The sequence below is a fragment of the Mobula birostris genome, chromosome 4 (assembly GCF_030028105.1).
Source record: "Mobula birostris isolate sMobBir1 chromosome 4, sMobBir1.hap1, whole genome shotgun sequence".
NCBI classification, from domain to species: domain Eukaryota; kingdom Metazoa; phylum Chordata; class Chondrichthyes; order Myliobatiformes; family Myliobatidae; genus Mobula; species Mobula birostris.
Window position 1 is genome coordinate 11,646,034 of NC_092373.1, and position 27,801 is coordinate 11,673,834.

The 27,801-nt window shown below is 43.5% G+C and overlaps 1 protein-coding gene across 1 annotated transcript in view; it reads left to right on the plus strand.

Moving 5' to 3' along the window:
- The first annotated feature begins 2,550 nt into the window (after nt 1-2,550).
- LOC140196989 (extracellular calcium-sensing receptor-like) overlaps nt 2,551-27,801 on the plus strand; it is a 56,611-nt gene continuing 31,360 nt past the window's right edge. Inside the window, exons 1-2 of the mRNA XM_072256922.1 lie at nt 2,551-2,681; nt 27,222-27,278. Of these exons, the coding sequence (XP_072113023.1) occupies nt 2,551-2,681; nt 27,222-27,278 (188 nt within the window). The remainder of the gene's footprint in view (nt 2,682-27,221; nt 27,279-27,801) is intronic.

Sequence of the window (27,801 nt, forward strand, 5' to 3'; positions counted from 1 at the left end):
CTCTTGCCTCTTTTACTGCTTATACATCTGAAAAACTTTTGGTATCACATTTTATATTATTGGCTAGCTCCCCTTCATATTTCATCCTTTCTTTGCTTTTGGCCTTTCTAGTTGTCATCTGTTGGATTTTAAAAACTTCCTAATTATCTAACTTCACAGTAACATTTTACTATATGTCCTCTGTTTTCCGTTCATGCTGTCTTTGATTTTCTTTGTCAGTTGTGGTTGTGTCATCCTCCCTTTAAAATGCTTCTTCATCTTTGTCAATGATCTAGTCTCTGCCTTCCAATTTGCATCCGGAAACTTCAGCCAGTGCTGTTCTGCTGTCATCCCTGCTAGTGTCCCCTTCCAATCAACTTTGGCCTGCTCCTCTCTCATGCCTCTGTAATTTTCTTTACTCCATGTTAATATTGATATATCTGATTTTAGCTTCTTCCTCTCAAACTGCCCGCTGAATGTTATTGTATTATGATCACTGTCTCCTGAGGGTTCCTTTACCTTAAGAACTCGAATGAAATGTGGTTCATTACACAATGCCAAATACAGAACTTCCTTTCCCTTAGTGCCAGTCCTGATGAAGGGTTGCAGTCCAAAATGTTGACTGTTTACTCTTTTCCATAGATGCTGTCTGGCCTGCAGAATTACTCCAGCATTTTGCGTGTGGTGGATTCAGATATAACAGCTTCAATCCCATATTTATCACCATTTTTATTTTTCTCAATTCTTCCCATTGACTGCAATTTTGCCCCATCATCTGCCTGTCCTTTGTCACAGCCCCACTATATACTATCTACTTGTATACCAATTGCCCCATCCTCAGCCCTATTACTTCAGTTCCCAACCCTCTGCCAAATTAGTTTGTACACTTTCCAACAGTTCTAGCAGATCTGCCCACAAGGATATTGGTCCCCCTAGGGTTCAGGTGTCACCCATCCATTTCATACAGGTCATGCCTTCCCCAGAACCTAATGATCCAGAAGTCTGAAACTCTGCCCACCTGCACCAATTTCACAGCAATGCATCCATCTGTACTGTCATCCTGACTAGCCTGTGGCACTGGGAGTAATCCGGAGATTACTACCTTAGAAATCACTACCTTAGAGGCTCTGCTCTTCAGCCTCTTCCCTAACTCCCTATGCTCACTGTGTAGGACCTTTTCCCCCTTTCTACCTGTGCCATTGGTGCCAATGTGCACCCTGATCTCTGGCTGCACACCCTCCCTTTGAGACTATTCAGCAACCGCTCTGAGACATCTTTCACCCTATCACTGGGGAGGCAACACACCATCCTGGCATCCATTACATGGCTAGAGAATTTTCTGTCTGCGTCCCCGACTATTGAGTCTCCTATCGCTGACACTTTACCTAACTGTATCCTTCCCAGCCAAGCCTCAGAGCTGCCTACCGTGTCACTGGCTTGGCTGCTGCGCCGTGAAACTACCCCCCCCCCCCACCCACAAACAGTATCCAAAGGGGTATATTTGTTGTTGAGGGGAATAGCCAAATTGAACCCTACACTAACTGGTACTCCTCTTACTTGTCCTGCTGGTCACCCATTTACTCTCTGAGGCCTGCATTCTGGATGTGACCACCTCAGTAAGAGTCTCATAAGGTTTTCAGCCTCCTGGATGGCCCTGAGTACATCCACCTCCAGCTCCATTTCCTTGACCCTGTCAGTCAGGAGCTGAAGTTGAATGTACTTCCTGCAGATTTAGTCATCAGGGAGATTGCTAGGTATCTTGCAGTCCCACGTTTTACAGGAGGAACATTTCACTGCCTTAACTACCATCCTGTCTACACTGTTATACCTTTGGCTCTAATTTCTTAGGCTTAAGTTGTACAATCAAGTAAATGATTCCAAATAACTCGGCATCCTTGACCTCCGGCTGTTCTTGCCGAGCCTTTTGAGCCAAAGCCTGCCCACTCTAACACTGGCCCACTCCTTCAGTGGCCGCTCTGCTTACACCTTGCTTCTTTTTTGTATTGGCCCTTGGTAATTTAATAGGTTACTAACAATCCAAACAATCTCCTGCTCAGCAGAGAAGTCTCGACAGGCCCCAACTGCTTCTCCCTGACAAGTTGGAATAGGGCATTCTTACTGAAAGAATCCAAGTGGACATATAAGTGCCACCTTCTCTTTATCAGCTTCATTCATGGGTATCTGATAATACCTACTCCTTAGGTCCAACACACTGAAACATTTGTCTCCACTCAGGCAGGCCAAAGCATCCTCGATCTGTGGAACAGTATATTGGTCTGGAATGGTACATCAGTTCGGTGTTCCATAATCAACCATCCCATTCTTCCTCACTGCCACTATGGGTGATGCATAGGGACTCCTGGACTCAAGTGATAATTTCAGCTTCCTTCAGTTTCAGATGCTGCCGGTGCCAGTGCTAATTGTCGAGATCTTTCTCTGAAAGGGGTGTCCTCTGTCACTCGAATATTAGAACATAGAAATTTGGAGCACATCACAGGCCACTCAGCCCACAATGTTGTGCTGTTACATGACCACGGTTTCGCTTACCATGGGTGTCACTTTAAAACCGGGATGAGGCGGGACTATGACGCCAGTATAACAAGCTGCGACAGACCGCTGGACTTTGAGGAGAAGGAGCGAGGGCGAGAAAGTGAGAAAGTTTTGGACTGCAAGCTGCCCGCAGGAGCTTGCTGCAACAATGGGTAAAGTCTGATACTTTCCCATGTCCAAAGGATTGGGTTGTTCAATGGCACACAGTGCATATTGGATGTGGGACTATCACTTCCTATGATCCATACATGGATTTTGTTTGAATACCCTGTGGCAACCACTTTTGTTAGCCCTTACACGGTTTCAGGTATCTTAAGTGGTAACCACTTGTGCTAAGAAATATTCCGTGACTGTCACCTTGTGATAATTCTACTGGATTTTGGGACAACTCGATGGATAAGATCTTTGGCGATCGTTACTTCGTTTTCTCAGCGTGGAACTTGTGAAATTCTTTGTGATCGCCTCCTCTCTACATTTTAATGTAGATTTACAAGTTTCTCCCCTCACCTATTCCGTGGATTACTGGACCTTTCTAGTTTGCCAACTTAAGACTTTAAGAACTGTTCCTAAACTTGACGATTTGGGAGCCACACACACATAAAACAGTTAACTTGTGTTTATTTCATTTAATTTTCTATATTTTGAGTAGATACTAATAAACAGTGTTTTAACATTAAAACCTGACTCAATTTCGGATCTATTGCTGCTGGTACGTAACAGTGCCGACAATATAACTTACTCTAGAGACTGCCTAGAATTTCCCTCTATTTCCCTAAGCTCCTTGTACCAATATTGTGGCAATTCCTCTTGGAGCAACCCACATCGAAGTCGACAATAGAAAAGACACCTTCGAACTTCAATATCTCCTCCGCTAGTCTCCTCGGGTACCAGGAGTCACCAAAGTTGACTGATTTACTGTTCAGTTTCCCGATCCAGGAAACTGTCTTTCTCCCGGTTTTCTCACTGGAAAACTATACATTACGGTCAGCGGGAGAAGATGTGCCAACAGCCTTCCACCTTTGAGCATGGCCTCTCTCTCCGGGCAGTTCCTGACTATCACTGTCATCCTGTTTACATGTACAGCCGGAAGTTTCTACAGTCAGGTCTCACCAACACTCCAGCAGGTAAGCGCGACTCTTCGTGATCCCCCGGATCGTTCACCAGGAGGGACTCGGCATCGGGTATTCTGGGGAATTAGGGGTTTCCCAACACTCTAGCTGCTGACCTAGGATGTAACATGACAGGTTTAGACAGGGTGTACCGCACATTTCCTCGTTTAAGCTCATCGTCCTGCCTAGGTGGAACTTGCGTTTTCTCAAAGCAGCTCTGAACACCAGGTAAATGGACACGGTTTTCAGATTATTCTCTCCATTTCTCTCCTTGCATGCTCCCACGAGCCTTCTCACAAATGCACGTATTCATCCCCACGTCAATGGAAGCGTCACCTTTTTCAACCAGATCCGGACAGACCAATTCTAATGTATCCAGGGCCTCAGCTACTCCAACACCTGCTTCCGAAAACTCCAGCACGAGGGCAAGCGACCATCGTACCGGTAATCATCAGTACTAAGACGCCAAATTTCTAGGTCACAGAGTGGCGTCAATGGTAAATGCGGCAAATACTGGTTGTAAAACCAACGGTACGGCAGAGTAACCTGAGAACCTGTGTCGAATATGGCTTTAGCATAAATACCCTACACCCAATTTTGATCCCACTAAACCTTCAAAGTTTTGCACATTAGTGTTTTCCTGGATACACTGATTGGAACGTGTTCTCTACGAGACGCCAGACCATTCTCTTATTGGGTCTCTCCGACGTTTTCAGACTTCCTTTTCTATTTAAACGACTGTTGGGTTACTTTCCGAAGAATTTCCTGCCCATCACGCTCCTGCTTGAAATGTCCATCCCCATCACATTTCTAACACAAAATACCAGTTGTTTCCCTCGTCAAAAGACCCCTGTCAGCAGCAGCCACCTGCTTCGTACGCCCTACCGGTGGGTCCGGTTTCCTTTCGAACTTGTCACGCCTGGTGACATCAACCTGGAGATCTCGACTTGCAGGTTTTTCACCACATTCTGCAACCCCCCCCCCCCCCCCCAACTTGTGTGGTATCAGGGGTCGCTTCAGCAACAGAGGCTACAACTGAGGACACTGCCCGACTGGTGGAGGCCTCCCGCTCCTCCCTCGTATTTTCTTCCTCTCTTACTTCTCTGATCAGTTCAACAAATGGGGGGGGGGGGAGATACGTCTTTGAGTCATTCGATGGCTTTACGCGATCACGTCGTGTGACAATGTGCCGCTGACAACTTGCTCCATCCTTAATCGATCTATCTCAGTCAGTTGAACGGCCCCCTCTACGGCACAAGCAATGCAGTTGTCTCTCTACCCTGAATACGTAGGAAAAGAGTTTCTCCACTTTCCCCTCAAATGTGAGTTTAAACCTCATCATCAGCTCCGCTGGGCTGTCCATCGTGCCAGAAACGTTTTCTAACGCTTGCACGTACTCCATGAATGGGAGCAACGGGTTTTCTGCCTTTAAAGACCTCAGCAACCTGACATTTTAAACTCTCTACCAGTCGCCATTTTTTCCCATATTATCTGAGCACTGCCACTCATCCAGTACCTGAGACATTTATTCACCCAAGCCTCATATTCTTCTTCCCCATGCGGGGTGGGCTTGACTCCCGAGAACCCTCTCGGCCTACTGTAACTTTGGCTCTCCGCATTTACCAACCAATGATGTCATAGCTGAAACCAGCTCAGAATTTACATCAACCTCTGAAGGACCCATTAGACCCCAGACAACTCCTTTCCCTCATTTTGCAGAAACAAGAACAACTTGTCTTTAAAGTCTTCAGCTTCAGCTATATGTAACTTGTCTTTAAAGTCTTCACCCTCAGCTACATTCCCCTTTCTCAAAAAAAAAAGAAAAAAAAAACAAACATGAACTGCCCATGGCCCCACTGCTACAGGATCTAACGTAGTGGACAGTGCAAGTTCAGTTACAACGCTGCTAGTCTGGACTAACACAACATCCTTACCAGCCAATTGGTCAAAACCACTGTTCAACCAGTGCAGCTTTCCCCAATACTTTTACAGAACTCAGCACTATGAGCAGCAGTTCGTTGGGGCTTCAAATATCCACCCTGTTCAGAACACAAACATTATTTGTCAATAACCTCTTAGAATTGCACTTCACACTGGGGTTTAAACATACAAACCTACAATTCACCTACCAACACAACCAATCGACAGATGATGCAATAGCCACAGCTCTACACACCGTCCTTACACATCTGGAGAAGAGGGATGCTTATGCACTAAGGAGAAGGATATTGAATTGTGTAAGGTAAAGGAAACAAGGGTAGTTATGGAAAGTATGCAGATTAGGAAAAGGGGAGGTGCAACGAGACCTGGGTGTCATTATACACCAGTCATTGAAAGTGGGCATGCAGGTACAGCAGGCAGTGAAAAAGGCAAATGGTATGCTAGCATTTATAGCGAGAGGATTCGAGTACAGGAGCAGGGAGGTACTACTGCAGTTGTACAAGGCCTTGGTGAGACCACACCTGGAGTATTGTGTGCAGTTTTGGTCCCCTAATCTGAGGAAAGACATCCTTGCCATAGAGGGAGTACAAAGAAGGTTCACCAGATTGATTCCTGGGATGGCAGGACTTTCATATGAAGAAAGACTGGATGAACTGGGCTTGTACTCGTTGGAATTTAGAAGATTGAGGGAGGATCTGATTGAAACGTATAAAATCCTAAAGGGATTGGACAAGCTAGATGCAGGAAGATTGTTCCCAATGTTGGGGAAGTCCAGAACGAGGGGTCACAGTTTGAGGATAGAGGGGAAGCCTTTTAGGACTGAGATTAGGAAAAACTTCTTCACACAGAGAGTGGTGAATCTGTGGAACTCTCTGCCACAGGAAACAGTTGAGGCCAGTTCATTGGCTATATTTAAGAGGGAGTTAGATATGGCCCTTGTGGCTACGGGGATCAGGGGGTATGGAGAAGGTTGGTGCAGGGTTCTGAGTTGGATGATCAGCCATGATCATAATAAATGGCAGTGCAGGCTCAAAGGGCCAAATGGCCTACTCCTGCACCTATTTTCTATGTTTCTATGATTAAAGAGGAAGTACTGGCACTTTTAAGGAATATAAAAGTGGATAAGTCTCCAGGTCCGGACAAGATATTCCTCAGGACCTTGAGGGAAGTTAGTGTGGAAATAGCAGGGGCTCTGACAGAAATATTTCAAACGTCATTAGAAATGGGCATGGTGCTGGAGGATTGGCATATTGCTCATGTGGTTCCATTGTTTAAAAAGGGTTCTAAGAGTAAACCTAGCAATTATCAGCCTGTGAGTTTGACGTCAGTGGTGGATAAATTGATGGAAAGTATTCTTGGAGATGGTATACATAATTATCTGGATGGACAGGGTCTGATTAGGTACAGTCAGCATGGATTTGTGCGTGGAAGGTCATGTTTGACAAATCTTATTGAATTTTTTTTGAAGAGGTTACTAGGAAAGTTGACGAGGGTAAAGCAGTGGATGTTGTCTATATGGACTTCAGTGAGGCCTTTGACAAGGTTCCACACGGAAGGTTAGTTAGGAAGGTTCAATCGTTAGGCATTAATATTGAAGTAGTAAAATGGATTCAGCAGTGGCTGGATGGTAGATGCCAGAGAGTACTGTTTGTCAGATTGGAGGACGATGTGTAGCAGTGTGCCTCAGGGATCTGTACTGGGTCCAATGTTGTTTGTCATATATATTAATGATCTGGATGATGGGGTGGTAAATTGGATTAGTAAGTATGCAGATGATACTAAGATAGGTGGCATTTTGGATAATGAAGATGATTTTCAAAGCTTGCAGAGAGGTTTAAGCCAGTTAGAAGAGTGGGCTGAAAGATGGCAGATGGAGTTTAATGCTGATAAGTGTGAGGTGCTACATTTTGGTAGGACTAATCAAAATAGGACATACATGGTAAATGGTAGGGCATTGAAGAATGCAGTAGAACAGAGGGATCTAGGAATAATGGTGCATAGCTCCTTGAAGGTGGAATCTCATGTGGATAGGGTGGTGAAGAAAGCTTTTGGTATGCTGGCCTTTATAAATCAGAGCATGTGTATAGGAGTTGGGATGTAATGTTGAAATTGTATAAGGCATTGGTAAGGCCAAATTTGGAGTATTGTGTACAGTTCTGGTCAGTGAATTATAGGAAAGATGTCAATAAAATTGAGAGAGTACAGAGGTGGTTTACTAAAATGTTGCCTAGGTTTCATCTCCTAAGTTACAGAGAAAGGTTGAACAAGTTAGGTCTTTATTCTTTGGAGTGTAGAAGGTTTAGAGGGGATTTGATAAAAGTGTTTAAAATTATGAGGGGGATAGATAGAGTTGACGTGGATAGGCTTTTTCCATTGAGAGTGGGGGAGATTCAAACAAGAGGACATGAGTTGAGAGTTAAAGGGCAAAAGTTTAGGGGTAATATGAGGGGGAACTTCTTTACTCAGAGAGTGGTGACTGTGTGGAACGAGCTTCCAGCAGAAGTGGTTGAGGCAGGTTCGATGTTGTCATTTAAAGTTAAATTGGATAGATATATGGACAGGAAGGGAATGGAGGGTTACGGACTGAGTGCAGGTCGGTGGGACTAGGTGAGAGTAGGAGTTCGGCACGGACTACAAGGGCCGAGATGGCCTATTCCCGTGCTGTAATTGTTATATGGTTATATGTTTGTTGTATGGCTATGTGAGAATGCTGTTCTTGGACTACAGTTCATCATTCAACACCATAGTTCTCTCCAGGCTCAACAAGAAGCTCAGACACCCGTCTTCATTCTGCTTTGTGTAGCTGGATCCTGGACTTCCTGTCCGATTGCCAGCAAGTGGTAAGAGTTGTCTCCCTCAGCTCTGCCCTTCTGACTCTCAACACAGGTGCCTCTCAGGGCTGTGTACTAAACCCCCTCTTTTACTTTCTGTATACCCATGACTGTGTCGCCACTCTCAGCTCTAATCTGCTAATTAAATTTGCTGATGACACTACACTGATTGGTCTAATCTGAAATAGAAATGAGGCAGCCTACAGAGAAGTCATTACCCTGACACAGTGGTGTCAAGAAAACAACATAGAAACATAGAAAATAGGTGCAGGAGTAGGCCATTCGGCCCTTCGAGCCTGCACCGCCATTCAGTACAATCATGGCTGATCATCCAACTCAGAACCCTGTACCAGCCTTCCCTCCATACCCCCTGATCCCTTTAGCCACAAGGGCCATATCTAGCTCCCTCTTAAATATAGCCAATGAACTGGCCTCAACTGTTTCCTATGGCAGAGAATTCCACAGATTCACCGCTCTCTGTGTTAAGAAGTTTTTCTTAGTCTCCAACCTCCCCATCAATGTCGCACAAAGGAGCTGGTTGTGGACTACAGGGGAAATGGAGTCAGGCTGCCCCCTATTGACATCAATGGATCTGGAGTTGAGAGGGTGAACAGCTTTAAGTTCCTCGGCATAAACATCACTGAGGATCTCACTTGGTCTGTACCTACTGGCTGTGTGGTGAAAAAGACACAACAGCACCTCTTTCTCCTCAGATGGTTGAAGAAATTTGGTATGGGCCCCCAAATCTGAAGAACTTTTTAATAGTGGCACCATTGAGGGCATCCTGACTGGCTGCATCACTGCCTGGTCTGGGAACTGTAATTGTCCCAATCGCAGGACTCTGCAGAGAGTGGTGCGGACAGCCCAGCGCATCTGTATATGTGAACTTATCACTATTCAGAACATTTACAAAGACAGGTGTGTAAAAAGGACCCGGAGGATCATTGGGGACCCAAGTCACCCCCAGCCACAAACTGTTCCAGTTGCTACCATCCAGGAAACATTACCACAGCATAAAAGCCAGGACCAATAGGCTCTGTGACAGCTTCTTCCACCAGGCCATCATGTTGTATTTCTATGTTATATTGATGGTCCTGTTGTACATACTATTTATTACAAATTACTACAAATTGCGCATTTAGTTGGAGACGTAATGTAAAGATTATTACTCATGTATGTGAAAGATGTAAGAAATAAAATCAATTCAATTCGATTTCAATTCAAACACAGAAACCACTTAATCAATCCTTGAACAGCATTCACACAGCATCCAAAAGCCTGGACGAACCTGCAAAAATGTATTTTTCTCACCAGGGCTCATATACCAGCTAGGCTCATTAGCTAGTTCTGTTTACAGCCATGCCACACAGCAGTGAGAAGGCCACATTCCATAAGCAATATGAGTCTAGGGTCAGTATATGATTTGGGGTTCAATCATTCAGGAACATTGAATTCTGATTAAAGGAATCTCAAATTGAACTGTGTAATTACAGCCCATACACAATTATCTGTTGCCAAGCAATAACAGATCATACACCGCATAAAATAGTACAGGAGTATTTACCAATTTCAGCTTTATCAAACAGTTACTCAGAAAAAGAGCCCATTACAGTTAAACAAGTTCAATGTAACATAAACGTTGGAGCCAATCTCTAGAAACTTCTCTCATCCTACAATCCTGATTAGCTGATAAAACATTCCTAAGTTTGACAACATGGTTCCTTATCTTTAGCTGAAGCCAAAATACTCTTTCCAACAGGAAATATTGCTTTTACAGAAAACTACTAAAATACCTCAGAGCATAGCAGTATAAATCTTAACCTGTTTTATATTATTGGCTAGTCTGCCCTCAGAAATCATCTTTCCCCTTCTTATAGATTTTTAAGTTGTCTTTTGTTGGATTTTAAAAACTTCCCCATCATCCAACTTCCCACTCACTTTTGCTATCTTACATGCCCTTTCCTCAGCTTTTATGCAGTCCTCAATTTCCTTTGTCATCCACAGTTGCCTACCCCTTTATATTAAGCTCCCAAATGAGATCTGAGTTATTACACAAAACCCAATCAAAGACCGCCTTTCCCCAAGTAGGCTCAAGCACAAGCTGTTCTAAAAACCCATCTCATAAGCACTTAACAAATTCCGTCTCTTGCAATTCAACACCAACCTGATTTTCCCCAATCCCCTTGCATATTGAGATCCCTCATTACAATTGTGTCATTACCCTTATTACATGCCTTTTTCAGCTCCCTTTGCAGTCTCAACTCCACATCTTGGCTACTATTTGGAGGCCTATATATGATCCCCATAATGGTTTTTTTTTTACACTTTCAATTTCTTAACTCCACCTTCAAAGATTCAACATTCTCTGACCCTATGTCACCTCTTTCTAGAGATGAAACTCCATCTCGTACCAGTAGAACCATACCACCAGCTCGGCATACCAGCCTGCCCTTTTGATACAAAGTCTATCTTTTGACGTTTGTTACGTAACCGGCAACAACGAATATTAATCCAGACAGGTTTTAAAAAGACAACCGAACATTTATTAAACACGTATAAACGATAAGGAGAAAAAACAAAGGAAAACTTTGACCGGAGGTTAAACAGGTACACAGCCGTTCATCAACTCCACTCGGCTCTGGTTCTTAAAGCGATAGTCAGATATAGTTCTTAAAGCGATAACTTCAAAAGTCCAACAGTTTCACACATTCAGTGGGGAGAGACTTCTCTGGAGAACGATTTCTTCACCGACGCACCTTTACTGCCGGTTCTGTCCACAGGATTCCTGATGCCGAAAATAAACAGTTTAAATCAACTGACCTTAAATTGTTTAGTGAGAGAGAGCCTTTATGCATGAACTCATTGCGCTATTGCAAGAGTTAACTCAATGCAGCTTCTCTTCAACGAAGACTCAATAAGGTCGATCCTTTATTAAACTGCCAACCGATGCCGACTTCTCTCGATCCTTCACTTCGATGAGTTCACTCTCCCTTCAAAACTGTCGGAATTGAGTAGATTGGCACTTCCAGCCACAAATTTCCAGTCCAAGTAATATGGAATCTTTCAACAGAATGCACAACCGTTTTAAAAATGAAACTGCGTCACAAAAACAAACGCAACAGAAACGGAGATACAACATGTCCTACCCGGAAATCTACAAACTCAAAATCCCACTGCGTCACCTGAGTCGACCCTTATATAGTCACCGCCCCACATGTCGTCACGTGACCCCACGACGGTGGGAAAGTCACATCAGGTGACCTCCAAAAGATCATTACAGCATTCTCACCAAAAAAACGGATCTCCTTGAGCATGTAACACTTTAAGCTTCCAACTATAGTCTTCTTTCAGCCATGACTCAGTGATGCCCACAATATCATACCGACCTATCTCTCAATGTGCCACACGTTTGTCCACCTTATTCTGAATGCTATGCACATTTAAACATGGTACTTTCAGTCCTGCATTCTTTGCCCTTTTGAATTTTGCCTCTGCGGTACAATTTAACTCTTCGCTCTGTTAGCATTTGTACCCAATTATTGGCTTGTCTTTCCTTATATTCATGTTACATCCATCATCTACTTGTAAGTCTGCTGGCTCATCCTCAGCTCTATCATCCTGGTTCCCATCCCCATGCCATATTAGTTTAAACCACTCCCAATAGCTCTAGTAAATCTGCCCGTAAGAATATTGGTTCCCTTTGGATTCAAGTGCAACCTGTGCCTTTTGTACAGGTTCCACCTACCCCAGAAGTTGTTCCAATTATCCAGAAATCGAATCCCTGCCCCCTACTCCAATTCCTCAGCCATGTGTTCATCTGCCACCTCATTCTATTCCCAACCTCAGTGTCATGTGGCGCAGGCAGAAACCCAAGATTACTACCCAAGAGGTCCTGCTTCTCAGCTTCCTTCTTAACTCCCTGTATTCTTTTTTCAGGATCTCCTCCCTTTTTCTTCCTATGTCATTGGTACTAATATGTACCTCCACTTCTGGTTGCTCACCCTCCCTTTTCAGGACACATCCAGAAACATCTCGGACCCTGGCATCTGGGAGGCAAACTACCATCTGTGTTTCCTTTTTGCATCTGCAGAATCATCTGTCTGTCTCCCTGACTGTAGAGTCCCCTATATCCTCTTCAGTTCCCTACCCTTCTGAGCCACAAGGCCAGATTCAGTGCCAGATGCACGGCTGCTGCTCATTCCCCCATTACAGCCCCCACCCACAACAGTACTCAAAATGGAGCACTTATTGTTGAGGGGAACGGCCACAGATGTGCTCTCCACTATCTGATGTTCCCCCTTCTCTCTCCTGACAGTCACCTGTTTATCTGTCTCTGTAGCCTTGGGGTGACTTCCTCTCTGTAGCTCCTGTCTATCACTGCTTCACTTTCCCTAAAAAGCCGAAGGTCATCGAGCTGCAGCTCCAGTTCCCTAACACGGTCTCTAAGGAGCTGCATCTCGATGCAACTGGGGCAGGTGTGGCCATCGGGGAGGCTGGGAGTCTCCTGGAAATCCCACATCTGACACCCAGAACAGAACACTGCCTCTATAGACATACCCGCTATTCTCTCTAGAGTTCAGTAAGAAACAAGGAATGAACTTGCCGAGACTCTGCCTGCTCTCGCCGAAGCCCTGCTTGAGCCAAAGCCTTCCTACTGTGTCTTAGACTACTCCAACAACTGCTCTGCTAGGCGGTACCTCTCTTTTAAAGAGGCTAGGTTCCCTGTTGAACATCTTAGGAGGACCTGCTCCTGTTGTGTCTGCCGCAGTACTCCAATGCATCTACCCTACCTCTCATAATTTTATATACCTCTATCAAATCTCCCCTCATTCTCCTACGCTCAATGGAATAAAGTCCTAACCTAATCAGCCTTTCCCTGTAACTCAGGTCCCTAAGTCCCAGGAACATTCTTGCAAGTTTTCTCTGCACTGTTAAAATCTTATTGACTGAAGTCAGTGATAATTGATTATGTCGGTGATGATAAATCTGATTCTGATTTATCGCTTTCCGTACCTAAGGGATACAGGTGTCCTGCTGAAGGTTTCAGCCTGAAGTGTCGACTATTCTCTTTCCCATAGATGCTGCCTGGCCTGCTGAGTTCCTCCAGCATTTTATGTGTGTTGCTCAGATTTCCAGCATCTGCAGATTTTCTCTTGTCGGTGTTCATCAAAACATCAAAACACTTCTTACACTCTGCCAACAATCCTTTACCCACTTTCTCAGCCACCTTTTTCTACTTGTACCATCAATTCATCAATCTTCTTTAATTTATTCACCATTTATCACTCTAATTGAAGTCTGGTGCATCTCCTCTGCCATTCAATAAAATCATGGCTGATCTGGCCATGGACTCTACTCCACCTACCTGCCTTTTCCCTATAACCTTGAATTCCCTGCTATGCAAAAAATATGTCTAGCTGCGTGTCTTAAATATATTTAACGAGGTAGCTTCTATTGCTTCCCTGGGCAGAGAATTCCACAGTTTGGCCACTCTCTGGAAAAAAGCAGTTCCTCCTCACTGCTGTCCTTAATATATTCCCCCAAATCTTGAGACATGTCCCCGAATTCTATTCTCACTTACCGGTGGAAACAGTTTTCCTGCCTCTATCTTATCTACTTTTTCCATAATTTTATATATTTCTACAAGATCCCTCTCATTCTTCTCTAACTGGAAATAAACACCAGTGTTTGTATGCGCCATCCCTTCCTGAGACACTCTTGTTGTTGGTTACCCACCTTACTCCCTGCGCCATCCTTTTTCTGCAACATTTCTGAGCTCTCCTGACTCAAATCTCCCCTGTCCTCACCACATTTATACAACCAAATGAAGCACTGTTCCTCTGGCCTCGGTGCACCCACAAAACACATATCATATACGCACATAAAACAAAAATTATATTTCAAAATTCATGTATTACACAGCACAGGCAAATAGTAAACAGTAAACAGTAGATAGTACAGTAAACAGCTCATTGCCTTGGTGACGAGACCTCGGTGGTGACAGGGTATTGATTAGTCTCTCAGTCTGAGGGAAGAAGCTGTTACCCAGTCTGGCAGTCCTAGTCCTGGAGCTTCTGTGTTCCCTTCCTGATGATAGTGGATCAAAGAGATTGTGGGATCCTCAACAATACTTCGAGCTTTTAATCTACAACACTCCCAGTAAATATCATAACTGGTGGAGAGGTGGTGATCCTTTTGGTGGAGTTTATTGTCCTCTGTAGCATCTTGCTTATGGAAGCCTTACAACTTCCGTAGCACAAAATGATGTAACCAGACAGGGCACTCTTGATGGTGCTCCTGTAGAAAGTTATTAGAATGGGGACAGGGAACCTTGCATAGCTCAACCTCCTGTGCAAGTGTAGACACTGCTGTACCTTCTTGGCTAATGAGGAGGTGTTGTGAGTCCCGGTTAGATCATCCATTATGTGCACACCAAGGAACTTTGTGCTCTTCACTCTCCTCAGGGCAGAGCGATGGATGTGCAATAGAGTGTGGTCGACCTGTGCCTTCCTAAAGTCCACAATCATCTCTTTTGTCTTGTCCACATTGAGACTCATATTGTTGTTTGACAAGCCTCTCTACCTCCCCTCTGTATGCTGACTTATCATTATTGCTGATGAGGCCAACCACTGTTGTATCATCAGCAGGTTTAAAAAAATGGTTTGAAATGGATCTGACAGTGCAGTTATGAGTTAACATTGTGAACAGAAGTGAGCTGAATGCACCAGTGTTCAGGACAAAGGAGCTTGAGATGTTGCTGCCAACTCAGTCTGCCTGAGGTTCTTCCATTAAGAAGTCCAAAATCCAGTTGCAGAGAGATGTTCAGTTCCAATGAGGGCAGTGTACCTGCCAGCCTCTGAGGGATGACTGTGTTAAATGTCAAGCTGAAGTTTGTTGTGTTCTTTATATTTATACGTACCGTGGCTTAACAATAAAGAATCATATTCTGGAAGAATTAGAACTTTTATTTACAGCAACGAAACCAAACCATGTTTTTACCAAGCCATGTTCCAGATCATTCTAACATTTCTGCGCATGCTCAGAACTTTCTCCAATCACATTCTGACACGACATTACACTTGATATCACCACAGAAGTTGATTAAAAATATCCCTGAGATCATGGTTGATTTATTATCCCTCTCAAACCCATTCTTCTGCCTTCTCCCCGTAACCTTTGATACCCTGACTAATCAAGAACCTCTGCTTTAAATATACTCAATGACTTGGCCTCAACAGCCATCTGTTGCAACGAATTACACAGATTCACCACACTCTGGTTAAAAAATTTCCCCTCATCCCTGTTCTAAAGGGACGTCTTTGTATTCTGAGGTTGTGCCCTCTGGCCCTCTTGTCCTAAACTACTCCACTAAAGGAAATACCTTCTCCAATTCCACTCTATCTCAGCCGTTCAATATTTGATAGGTTTCAATGAGATCCCCGCTCCCGCATTCTTTTAAACTCCAGCTAGTTAGCAAATCCTTAGAAAGTGCTGTCACAGGATTGGAAGATGTAGAATCCTTGTGGGTAGAGTTAAGGGTAAAACAACTCTGATGGGATTTATATGCAGGCCCCCAAACAGTAGTCAGGGTGTGGGATATAAATTACACCAGGAGATAGAGAAGACATGTAATAAGAACAATGTTGTGAGAGTCATGGGGGATATCAATCTGCAGGTCAATTGTGAAAATCAGGTTGGTGCTGGATCCCAATCTGTAGAATGCCCATGCGATGACTTTTTAGTGGGTTTGTGGTTGAGCCCACTTAGGCATCTTGCAACGGGTGTTGTGTAATGACCTAGCTTTGATTATGGAGCTTAAGGTAAAGAAACATTTATGAGGTCATTATCATAATATGATGGAATTCACCCTGTAGTTTGAGAGGGAGCAGGTGTATCAGTGTTACAGTGGAGTAAAGGGAATTACAGAAGCATGAGAGAGGAGCTGGTCAAAGTGCATTGGAAGGGGACACTAGCAGGGATGACGGCAGAACAGCAATGGTTGAAGCTTCTTGGAGCAATTTGGAAGGTGCAGGATAGATGTACCCTAAAAATGAAGAAATATCTTAAAAGGAGGATGAGTGACAAGGGGAGCCAGAGACAGCATAAAAGAAAATGAGAGTGCATATAACACAGCAAAAATTAGTGGGAGTTTAGAGGATTGAGAAGCTTTTAAAAAACAATGGAAGGCAACTAAAAAAAACCATAAGGAGAGTAAAGATGAAGTATGAAGATAAGCTAGCCAATAATATCAAAGAGGATACCAAAAGATTTTTTCTGATATATAAAGAGATGTGGGAGTGGATTTTGGACCACTGGAAAATGATAGTGCAATGGGGAGAAAGAAATATTGGACAAACTTAATAAGTATTTTGTGTCAGTCTTCACAGTGGAAGTCACTTGCAGTATGCCAGGATTTCAAGGGTGTCAAGGGGCAGAAATGAGTGCAGTTGCTATTACAAGGGGGAAGGTGCTTGGAAGCTGAAAATCTGAAGATAAATAAGTCAGCTGGACCAGAGGGTCTATACCCCACAATTCTGAAACAGGTAGATGAAGAGATTGTGGAGGCATTAGTAATGATCTTTCAAGAATTGCTAGATCCTGGAATGGTTGTGGAAGTCTGGAAAATTGCACTTTTTAAGAGGGGAAGGAGGCTGAAGGATGGAAATTATAGGCTAGTTAGCCTGACCGCAATGATTGGGAAGATTTTGAAGTCCATTATTAAGGATGAGGTGCCAGCGTACTTGGAAGTGTATGATAAAATAGACTAAAGTCAGCATGGGTTCTTTAGGGAAAATCTTGCCTGACAAATCCGTTTGAATTCTTTGAGGAAATAACAGGCAGGATAGATGAAGGAGAGCTGTTGGATGTTGTTTAGTTGGATTTTCAGAAGGTGCTTGACAAGGTGCAACCCTTGAGGCTGCTTAGAACCACAGAGCCATAGAACATTACAGCACAGAAACAGGCCTTTTGGCCCTTCTTGGCTGTGCTGAACCATTTTTCTGCTTAGTTCCACTGACCTGCACCTGGACCATATCCCTCCATACACCTCTCATCCATGTACCTGTCCAAGTTTTTCTTAAATGTTAAACGTGAGCCCATATTTACCACTTCATTTGGCAGCTCATTCCACACTCCCACCACTCTCTGTGTGAAGAAGCCCCCACTAATGTTCCCTTTAAACTTTTCCCCCTTCACCCCTAACTCACGTCCTCTGGTTTTTTTCCTCCCCTAGCCTCAGTGGAAAAAGCCTGCTTGCATTCACTCTATCTATACCCATCATTATTTTATATACCTCTATCAAATCTCCCCTCATTCTTCTATGCTCCAGGGAATAAAGTCCTAACCTATTCAACCTTTCTCTGTAACTGAGTTTCTCAAGTCCCGGCAACATCCTTGTAAACCTTCTCTGCACTCTTTCAACCTTATTAATATCCTTCCTGTAGTTTGGTGACCAAAACTGCACAAAATACTCCAAATTTGGCCTCACCAATGCCTTATACAACCTCGCCATAACATTCCAACTTTTATACTCAATACTTTGATTTATAAAGGCCAATGTACCAAATGCTCTCTTTTTGATCCTATCTACCTTTTGCCACTTTTAGGGAATTTTGTCTCTGTATTCTCAGATACCTCTGTTCTACTGTACTCCTCAGTGCCTTACCATTTACCCTGTATGTTCTACGTTGGTTTGTCCTTCCAAAGTACAATACCTCACACTTGTCTGTATTGAACTCCATCTGCCATTTTTCAGCCCATGTTTCCAGCTGGTCCAAATCCCTCTTCAGGCTCTGAAAACCTTCCTCACTGTCCACTACATCTCCAATCTTTGTGTCATCAGCAAATTTGCTGATCCAGTTTACCACATTATCACCCAGATCCTTGACATAGATGACAAATAACAATGGACCCAGCACTGATCCCTGTGGCACACCACAATTCACAGGCCTCCGCTCAGAGAAGCAATCCTCCACTACAACTCTTTGGCTTCTTCCATTGAGCCAACGTCTAATCCAATTTACTACCGCTCCATGTATACCTAGCGACTGAATTTTCCTAACTAACCTCCCATGCGGGACCTTGTCAAAGGCCTTACTGAAGTCCATGTAGACAACATCCACTGCCTTCCCTTCATCCACTTTCCTGGTAACCTCCTTGCAAAACTCTGATAGATTGTTTAAACATGACCTATTACGCACAAAGCCATGTTGACTCTCCCTAATAAGTCCCTGTCTATCCAAATACTTGTAGATCCTATCTCTCAGTACTCCTTCCAATAATTTACCTACTACCAATGTCAAACTTACCGGCCTATAATTTCCCAGATTACTTTTCGGTCCTTTTTTAAACAACGGAACAACATGAGCCATTCTCCAATCCTCGGCACCTCACCCATAGATACCGACATTTTAAATATATCTGCCAGGCCCCCTGCAATTTCAACACTAGTCTCCTTCAAGGTCCGAGGGAAAACCCTGTCAGGTCCTGGGGATTTACTTACTCTGATTTGCCTCAAGATAGTAAGCACCTCCTCCTCCTCAATCTGTATAAGTTCCATGACCTCACTACTTGTTTGCCTTACTTCCATTGACTCCATGCCAGTTTCCTTAGTAAATACAGATGCAAAAAACCCATTTAAGATCTCCCCCATTTCTTTTAGTTCCATACATAGCCGACCACTCTGATCTTCAAGAGGACCAACTTTATCCCTTACTATCCTTTTGCTCTTAATATATCTGTAGAAGCTCTTTGGAATATCCTTCACCTTGACTGCCAAAGCAACCTCATGTCTTCTTTTAGCCCTCCTGATTTCTTTCCTAAGTATTTTTTTGCAGTTCTTATACTCCTCAAGCACCTCATTTGCTCCTTGTTTCCTATACATGTCACACATCTCTCTCTTCTTTTTTACCAGAGTTCCAATATCCCTTGAGAATCAAGGTTCCTTATTCTTATTCACTTTGCCTTTAATCCTGAAATGAACATACAAACTCTGCACTCTCAAAATTTCTCCTTTGAAGGCCTCCCACTTACCGATCACATCCTTGCCATTGAACAACCTGTCCCAATCCATGCTTTTTAGATCCTTTCTCATTTCTTCAAATTTGGCCTTTTTCCCACTTAGAACCTCAACCCGAGGACAAGATCTATCTTTATCCATGATCAAGTTGAAACTAATGGTGTTATGATCACTGGAACCAAAGTGTTCCCCTATATACACTTCCGTCACCTGTCCTAACTCGTGTCCTAGCAAGATAAGAACCCACAGATTTATAGGAAAGATACTAACATGGATAAAGAATTGGCTGATTTGGAGGAGGCAAAGAGTTGAAATAAAGGGGCCCTATTGTGGTTGTCTGCCAGTGACTAGTGGAGTGTTGTAGGGGTCAGTATTGGGACCACTTCATTTCATGTTATTTGTCAGTGATTTGGATGATGGAATTGATGGCTTTGTGGATAAGTTTGTGATAATACGAAGATAAGTGCAGGGGCAGGTAGTGTTGAGGAAGCAGGGAGTCTACAGAATGGCTTGGACAGATTGGGAGAATGTGCAAAGAAATGGCAGATGGAATATAGTGTAGGGAAGTGTAAGATTATGCACTTTAATAAAAGGATTAAAGCCATAGACTATTTTCTAAATGGGAGGAAAATTCAAAAATCAGAGCTGTAAAATGACTTGAGGGTCCTCATGCAGGATTCCCGAAAGGTTAACTTGCAGGTTGAGTCAGTGGCAAAGAAGGCAAATGCAATGTTAGCATTCATTTCAAGAGAATAAGACTATAAGAACAAAGATATGACGCTAAGGCTTTATAACTCATTGGCCAGACTACACTTTGAGTATTATAAGCACTTTTGGACCCCTTATCTAAGAGAAGGTGCTGACATTAGAAAGGGTCCAGAGGAGGTTCATGATAACTATTCTGGGAATGAAAGGGTTAACATATGAGGAGTGTTTGATGGTTCTGGGCCTGTATTCGATAGTGTTTAGAAGAATGAAGGGGGGAGGTCTCATTGATCGGTCTGACCAGCTGAGAATTTGCGGCATTTTCTGTTTTTATTTCTGTACAGGTTGCTGTTGGTTTAGTTGAATGAAGGTTGAATTCTGTCCTGTAATTAGCTGGTCATGGATACAAAACTTTCCACATGTTGGTTAACCTTAACTCCAGTCTCCTTGCTATATGAACATCCTCTCAATGTCCACTCTATCTACTTTTCAATATTTGGTAGATTTCAATGATATTCCTCCTCCACGCCCCCCCACCCCTATTCTTCTAAACTCTAGTGAGTGCAGGCCCTGAGCATCAAACGCTCCTTGTATGTTAACCCTTTCATTCCTAGGATCATTTTTGTGACTCTTCTCTGGATCCTCTCTAATACCAACACATTCTGTCTTAGATAAGTGGCTCATAATGCTCACAATGCTCCAAATGCAGTCTGACCAAAGCTTTATGTAGCCTCAGCATTCGATCGTTGCTTTTATATTTGTCATTTTTTCCCTCATCTTTTACCCACCAAAAATAGTTTTTTAATTAATTCAAGGGTGTCGCCTTCAGAGACTGAGGCAGCATTTAATTGTCCATCCCAAATTGCCCCTTCAGAAGGTGCTTTCTTGAATTGCTGCAATCCCCTGGTGTGGCTACATCCACAGTGCTGTTAGGGAGAGATTTCCGGGGTTTCAACATGGAACATAGAACAGCAGAGTCCCTTCAGCCCATGATGACCTTTTAGTCTATGATCAATCTAACCCTTGTCTCACACAAATCCCTCCATTTTTCTTTCATCCATCCATCTATTTGAGAATCTCTTAAATCTCCCCAATCTATCTACCTCTACCACCAGCTCTGGGTGCACTCCCACCACTTTCTATGTAAAAAAAATCTAACTCTTATATTCCCCCTAAATTCTTTCCCAATCAAATTAAATGTCCTCTTGTAGTAGCCACCTTCACCTAGGAATAAAGGTACTGGCTGTCCACTCGATCTATACCCCATCATCTAGTACATCTCTATCAAGTCACCTGTCATCCCCCTTCACTCCAAAGAGAAAAGACCTAGCTCACTGAACCCTTGTCCATAAGGCATGATCACCCAGGATCACTCACTTTGTCTCATAATACATTTTGGTAAAAGGAACAATAGTGCAGACTATTATTTAAATGGGGAGATGGTTCAAACATCAGAGGTGCGGAGGGACTTAGGAGTCCTCGTGCAAGACTCCCAGAAGGTTAATTTACAGGTTGAGTTTGTGGTAAAGAAGGCAAATACAATGTTGGCATTTATTTCAAGGGGAATAGAATATAAAAGCAAGGAGATTATACTGAGGCTTTATAAGACACTAAGCAGGCTGCACTTGGAGTATTGTCAACAGTTTTGAGCCCCAAACTTCAGAAAGGATGTGTCGTCATTGGAGAGAGTCCAGGGGAGGTTCACAAGGATGATTCCGGGAATGAAGGCGTTAACATATGAGGAGCGTTTGGCAGCTTTGGGCCTGCACTCACTGGAATGTAGAAGAATGCAGGGGTATCTCACTGAAATCTACCAAATGTTGAAAGGACTAGATAGGGTGGATGTGGAGAGGATGTTTCCTGTGGTGGGGGTATCCAGAACCAAAGGGCACAGCCTCAAAATTAAAGGGTGACCTTTTAGAACAGGGATAAGGAGGAATTTTTTTTTAGCCAGAGGGTAGTGAATCTATGGATTGCTCTGCCACATACTGCAGTGAAGGCCAAGTCCATCCATATATTTAAGGTGGAAGTTGATCATTTCCTGATCAGATATGGCGAGAAGGCAGGTGTATGGGGTTGAGTGGGATCTGGGATCAGCCATGATGGAATTGCAGAGTAGATTCGATGGGCTGAATGGCCTAATTGCTCCTATGTCTTATGGTCTTATCTTTAATCCAGGCTGCATCCTGGTTAATCTCCCCTGCATCCTCTCCATAGCTTCCACATCCTTCCTATAATGAAGTGACCAGAACTGAACACCACACTCCAAGTGTGGAGCAGCAAAATTAGCTCGTACCTCCCAAACCCAGTCCCTGACTGATGAAGACCAATACAGCACATGCCTTCTTAACACCCCTATTAACTTGTGTGGTGATTTTGAGAGGCCTATGGATGTGGACCCGACGATTCTTCTGTTCTTCCACACTGCCAAGAATCCTGCCATTAACTCTGTATTCTCCCTTCAAGTTCAACTTTCCAGAGTGAATCACTTCCCACTTTTCTGCATTGAACTCTTGATAGTGTGAGTAAATAGCAGCACTCCCAGCTTCCGACTTATCCATCACAGAACGTTGGCTCAGATTCACACCTGAAGGTGACATCGGGTTGAATTAATCTACAATGAATAAGAAAGAAGCTATTCAGGAAAATATCGCCCTCCATGAAAATGCTGGAAAGATCAAACTTCCCTCAGCATCTGCACATCTTTTTGTCTGTTCCAGCAGGGTGGTACATTGAAAGAAAGAAACTCAAATATGTAAGTAAGCACATTGTCATCCCGGGGTAGCAGTCATGAGTCGTGCAGATGGTACAAATGGCTGCAGATATGTGTCTGTGGAGGAGTAAGTGAATGGTTGTGGGTTGTTTTGAAATATGCTCTACAACATTTAATTATTCCAGACCCAACAATCTGCTTGTGGGGTGGGGTGAGATTCCAGCATCCATTCCCCATTGCATAATGATATTTCCTGAGCTCAGCCCAAAGTAATGGGACTGTAATTTTGAGTTATTACCCTTGATTCTGCCTTCCCAAGAGGAGCTAGCAACAGATCTGGACAACACACACAAAATGCTGGAGGAACTCAGCAGGTCAGGCAGCATCTATGGAAATGAATAAACAGTTGACGTTTCAGGCTGAGACCCTTCATCAGGACAGAAAAGTCCACTGCTTATTCCTGTCCATAGATGTTGCCTGCCTTGCTGAGTTCCTCCAGCATTTTGTGTGTCTTGGTTTTGATTTCCAGCATCTGCAAGATCTCGTGTTTAAGATCTGGGTAGCCATGGTGGACTGTTACCTGTATTTGCAAAAGCAGTTACTGAACTGTAATGGATCGATTGTGGAAACTTCACTGGTGCACACGCGGCCAGTCGATCGTGCAGTTAACTGATTTGGGCCTCCAAAGTGTGGAGGGTTCTTTTTTGCGTGGGCTTTTGAGTGCGCATGTGGCTGATTGATTGTACATTGCATCGATTGGGCTTTCCTTACCCGAAGGGCTCTTTTGCTGGTGAACGCAGCAGGCCAGGCAGCATCTCTAGGAAGGGGTACAGTCGACGTTTCAGGCGAGTCTCGGCCTGAAACATCGAATGTACCTCTTCCTAGAGATGCTGCCTGGCCTGCTGCGTTCACCAGCAACTTTGATGTGTGTTACTTGAATTTCCAGCATCTGCAGAATTCCTGTTGTTTGCTCTTTTGATGGCGTGTGTTTTGGAGTTGTCATGTGTTTCAACTCAGTGGACCTGGTGCATCGATTCGGCACCGTAAGTTGCCCAGAGTGTACCTTCACGAAGACAGTAAAAACCTTTAATCATACTACTCTGCTGTCGTTCTTGCTCTGCGCATATGTAATAGTGCCTTTCTCTCTAACTAGTCCACCATTTCTTGGTCTCCTTGGACACTTCAGTTGGCCATTACTTTATTGTTTACACTTAAGCAGGTTCAAGCCTTCTCTGGTACCACTACCCAACTTTTCTCCATTAAAATGATGACTTCATTGGTGCTGCTTCCTGTACCCATGAAGAACTCATCAATTTTATCACCTTTGCCATTCCAACCAGATTCAAACCTTTCATCCTACAATCATCTTGGGTTAGGAAAATCATTTGGGTGCATATGAAGTTTGGCCTCTCTTGTCTTTGTTCCATTGACTAAACTCTCTGATTTCTCTGGGTGATCAATATTATTGGTGTTACTGTGGAAGGATTGGGGAGTGACTGAAGGTGGATAAGACACTTGGACCAGATGGACTACACGCAAGTGTTCTTAAAGAACTAGTTGAAGAGATTGTGGAGACATTGGTAATGATCTTTCATTAATTATTAGAGTCAGGAATGGCTCCAGAGGACTGGGAAATCATAAATGTCACTCCCATATCTATGATGGAAAGGAAGCAGAAGAAAGGGAACTATGGGCCAGTTAGCCTGACTTCAGTGGTTGGGAAGACGTTGGAGTCCATTATTAAGGTGAAGTTTCGGGTACTTGGAGACCCATAATAGAATAGGTTAAAGCCAGCATGGTTTCCTTAAAGGGAAATATAATAGAATAGGTTAAAGTCAGCATGGTTTCCTTAAAGGGAAATCTTGCCTGACAAACCTGTTGGAATTCTTTGAGGAAATAACAGGCAGGATAGACAATGGAGAGTCAGTGGGTACTGTTTACTCAGGTATTCAGAAGGGCTTAGACAAGATGTTGCACATGAGGCTGCTTAACAAGATAAAAGCCTGTGGTATTACAGGAATAATACCAGCATGGTGAAGATTGGCTGACTGGCTGGAGGCAAAGAGTGGGAATAAAGAGGGACTTTTCTGGTTTGCTGCTAGTGACTAGTGGTGTTCCGTAGGTCTGTTTTGGGACTCCTACTTTCCATATTATACATGTAATGCCCTGGGAAAGATTTCTACTGCAGTTTTCTGTAAAAGTACTGTGCACTGCTAGTAAGAGTATTTTGTCTTCAGCTAACAATAAGGAGCCACGTTGTCCAACTTAGGAATGTTGTGTCAGCCATTCAGGACTGTGAATGTGTTGTAACTTTCTGCTTAGTGGGATGTCAGAGAAGATTCTAGAGAGCTGGGTGGGATGAGATTTCTGAAGGACAGTAGCCTGGTTTGGGGTCTATTGGCAGATGGCATGGAGAGAAGAGCACCAGGGAAGATCCCATCTAAAAGGGAGACCCTAATGCGAGGAGTGCTTTGCAAGGTGAAGGATTCCAAGAAGAGAAGTTCTACCTGTGGTTGGTGATGGGAATTCAGTGCTGCGAGTAAAGCGATACACTCAGCTACTACAGAAACAAGCTCCAACGTTTATGTGCACATTCACAATGGTTGACTGTAATGAGCCCTTTTATTTATTTTCTTTCTTTTCCTATTAATTGTTCTATAAAGTTGAAAATTGGTAAATATATTTTCTTTGCGATTTTATACTGGGGTACGGTCTGTCATTTCTTAGTGACCATTAATTGTGTATGGGCAGTATTTACACAGCATTCACTACAATCAACATTCCCTAATTAGGACATACCAACCTTCTATAGACATATTTTGCTTTTGTAAAGTGGCCTTCTCACAGCTGAGTCAATTGGGTATTAGTAGAGTTAGCCAACAAGGCGAGTAGGTATATGAGTCAGGCGAGAGGGTTGCATATGTACATGATTTGGATGATGCAATTGATGCCATTGTGGCCAAGTTTGCAGATGATACAGAGAGAGGTGGAGGGGAAAATAGTGCTGAGAAAGTAGGAAGTCTTCAGAATGGCTTGGACAGTTTAGGAGAATAAGCAAGAGAGTGGCAGATGAAATACAGTGTAGGGAAGTATGTATATGGTCATGAACTTTGGTAGAAGTAATAAAGGTGGAGAATATTTTCTAAATGGGGAGAAAATTTTGAAATCAGAGGTGAAAAAAGAATTTGGGAGTCCTTGTGCATGATTCCCTAGAGGCTAACTTGCAGGTTGAGTTGTTGGTAAGGAAGGCAAATGCAATGATTGCATTCAAGAGGACTAGAATATAAAATCAAGCATATAATGCTGAGACTTCGTAAGGCATTGATCAGAACACATTTGGAGTATTGTGAGCAATTTTGTGCCCCATATCTAAGGAAGGACGCACTGGCACTGGAGAAGGCCCAAAGAAGATTCATGAGAATGACATCTGTGATGAAAGGCCTAACACATGAGGAGCATTTGATGACTGTGGACCTATACTTTCCAGAGTTTCGAAGAATGAGGAGGGTTCTCATTGAAATCTAATGAATATTGAAAGGCCTGGTTAGAGTGGACGTGGAGAGGTTGTTTCCATTAGTAGGAGAATCTCGGACCAAAGGGCATAGTCTCAGAATACAAGCATGTCCCTTTAGAATTGAAATGAAATGAAATTTCTCTCGCCAGAGGGTGGAGAATCTGTGGAATTTAGTGCCACAGATGGCTGTGGAGGCCAAGTCATTGGGGATATTTAAAGCAAAGGGTGATAGCTTCTTGATTAGTAAGGACATCAAAGGTTACGGGGGGAAGGCAGGAGAACGTGGTTGAGAGGGAACAATAGAACAGCTATGATCAAAAGGTGGAGCGGACTTGATGGCCAAGTGGCCTGATTAAACTATTGTGTCTTATGGAGTCGATGCTTGTGCCTTGTGGGGAAGGTGGGAAGGGGTTCTTGTGGTGTAGTCTTAAATTTTATTTAATAAGACTGGAAAACCTAGTGTTAATGCATGCTCCCAAATGTCTTTAACCACTGAGATGTAAATGATATTGATGTTACCTCCCCAATTATTATCTATTCTCATGTGTAATGGAGGCTTCTGTGATTAAACCTGCACTGAGCTATTCAGTCCCATTTACTTGTAATGACTAATCATCCATCTTTTCACTTGACATGATCTAATCTGCCGAGGGGCTATAAAAGGGGAAGGAATTGAACAGAATCAGAACTGTTACATGGGGACGACAATGTATTTCCTTCTGCCTTTGAGTTTCTTTCTTTCATTGTGCCACACTGCTGAATCAGACGAACGAATGTGCAGGCGCCGAGGGAAGTTTGATCTTTCCCACATTTCCATGGAGGGAGATGTTGTCCTGAATGGCTTATTTCCGATTCATTTTAGATTAATCCAACCCAGCGTCTCCTTCAGGTCTGAACCAGAGCCACCTTTCTGTGATGGGTAAGTCAGGAGCTGTGACCGGTGCTGTTTGCTCACACTGTCAATCACTCAGTCCAGGAAAGTGTGGAGTGATTCACTTTTGGAAAGTTGAACTTGAAGGCAGGGTACATGGTTGGGGACAGGATTCTTAGCAGTGTGGAGGAACAGAGATATTGTGAGGTGCACATCTATAAATTCTCCAAAGTTGCTGCGCAAGTTGTACGAGTGAAAAGAAGGTGTTCTGTCTTCTGGCATTCGTTAGCTGGGGGATTGGGTTCAAAAGCCATGAGGAATTCTTAGAGGACAAAGGAGAGCCAGGGGGTGTTGTTTACTTGGATTTTCAGAAGGCTTTTGAAAAGGTGGTGCACAGAACTGCTTACAGCTATAAAACCATGTTAGATCTCCCTTTTAATACTCTGTTCAGTTTTGGTCACCTCATTATAGGAAGGACGTGGGAGCTTTAGAGAGCGTGCAAAGGAGATTTACCATGATGCTGCCTGGATTAGAGGGCATGTCTTATCGAGAGAGGTTGAATGAGCCTGGG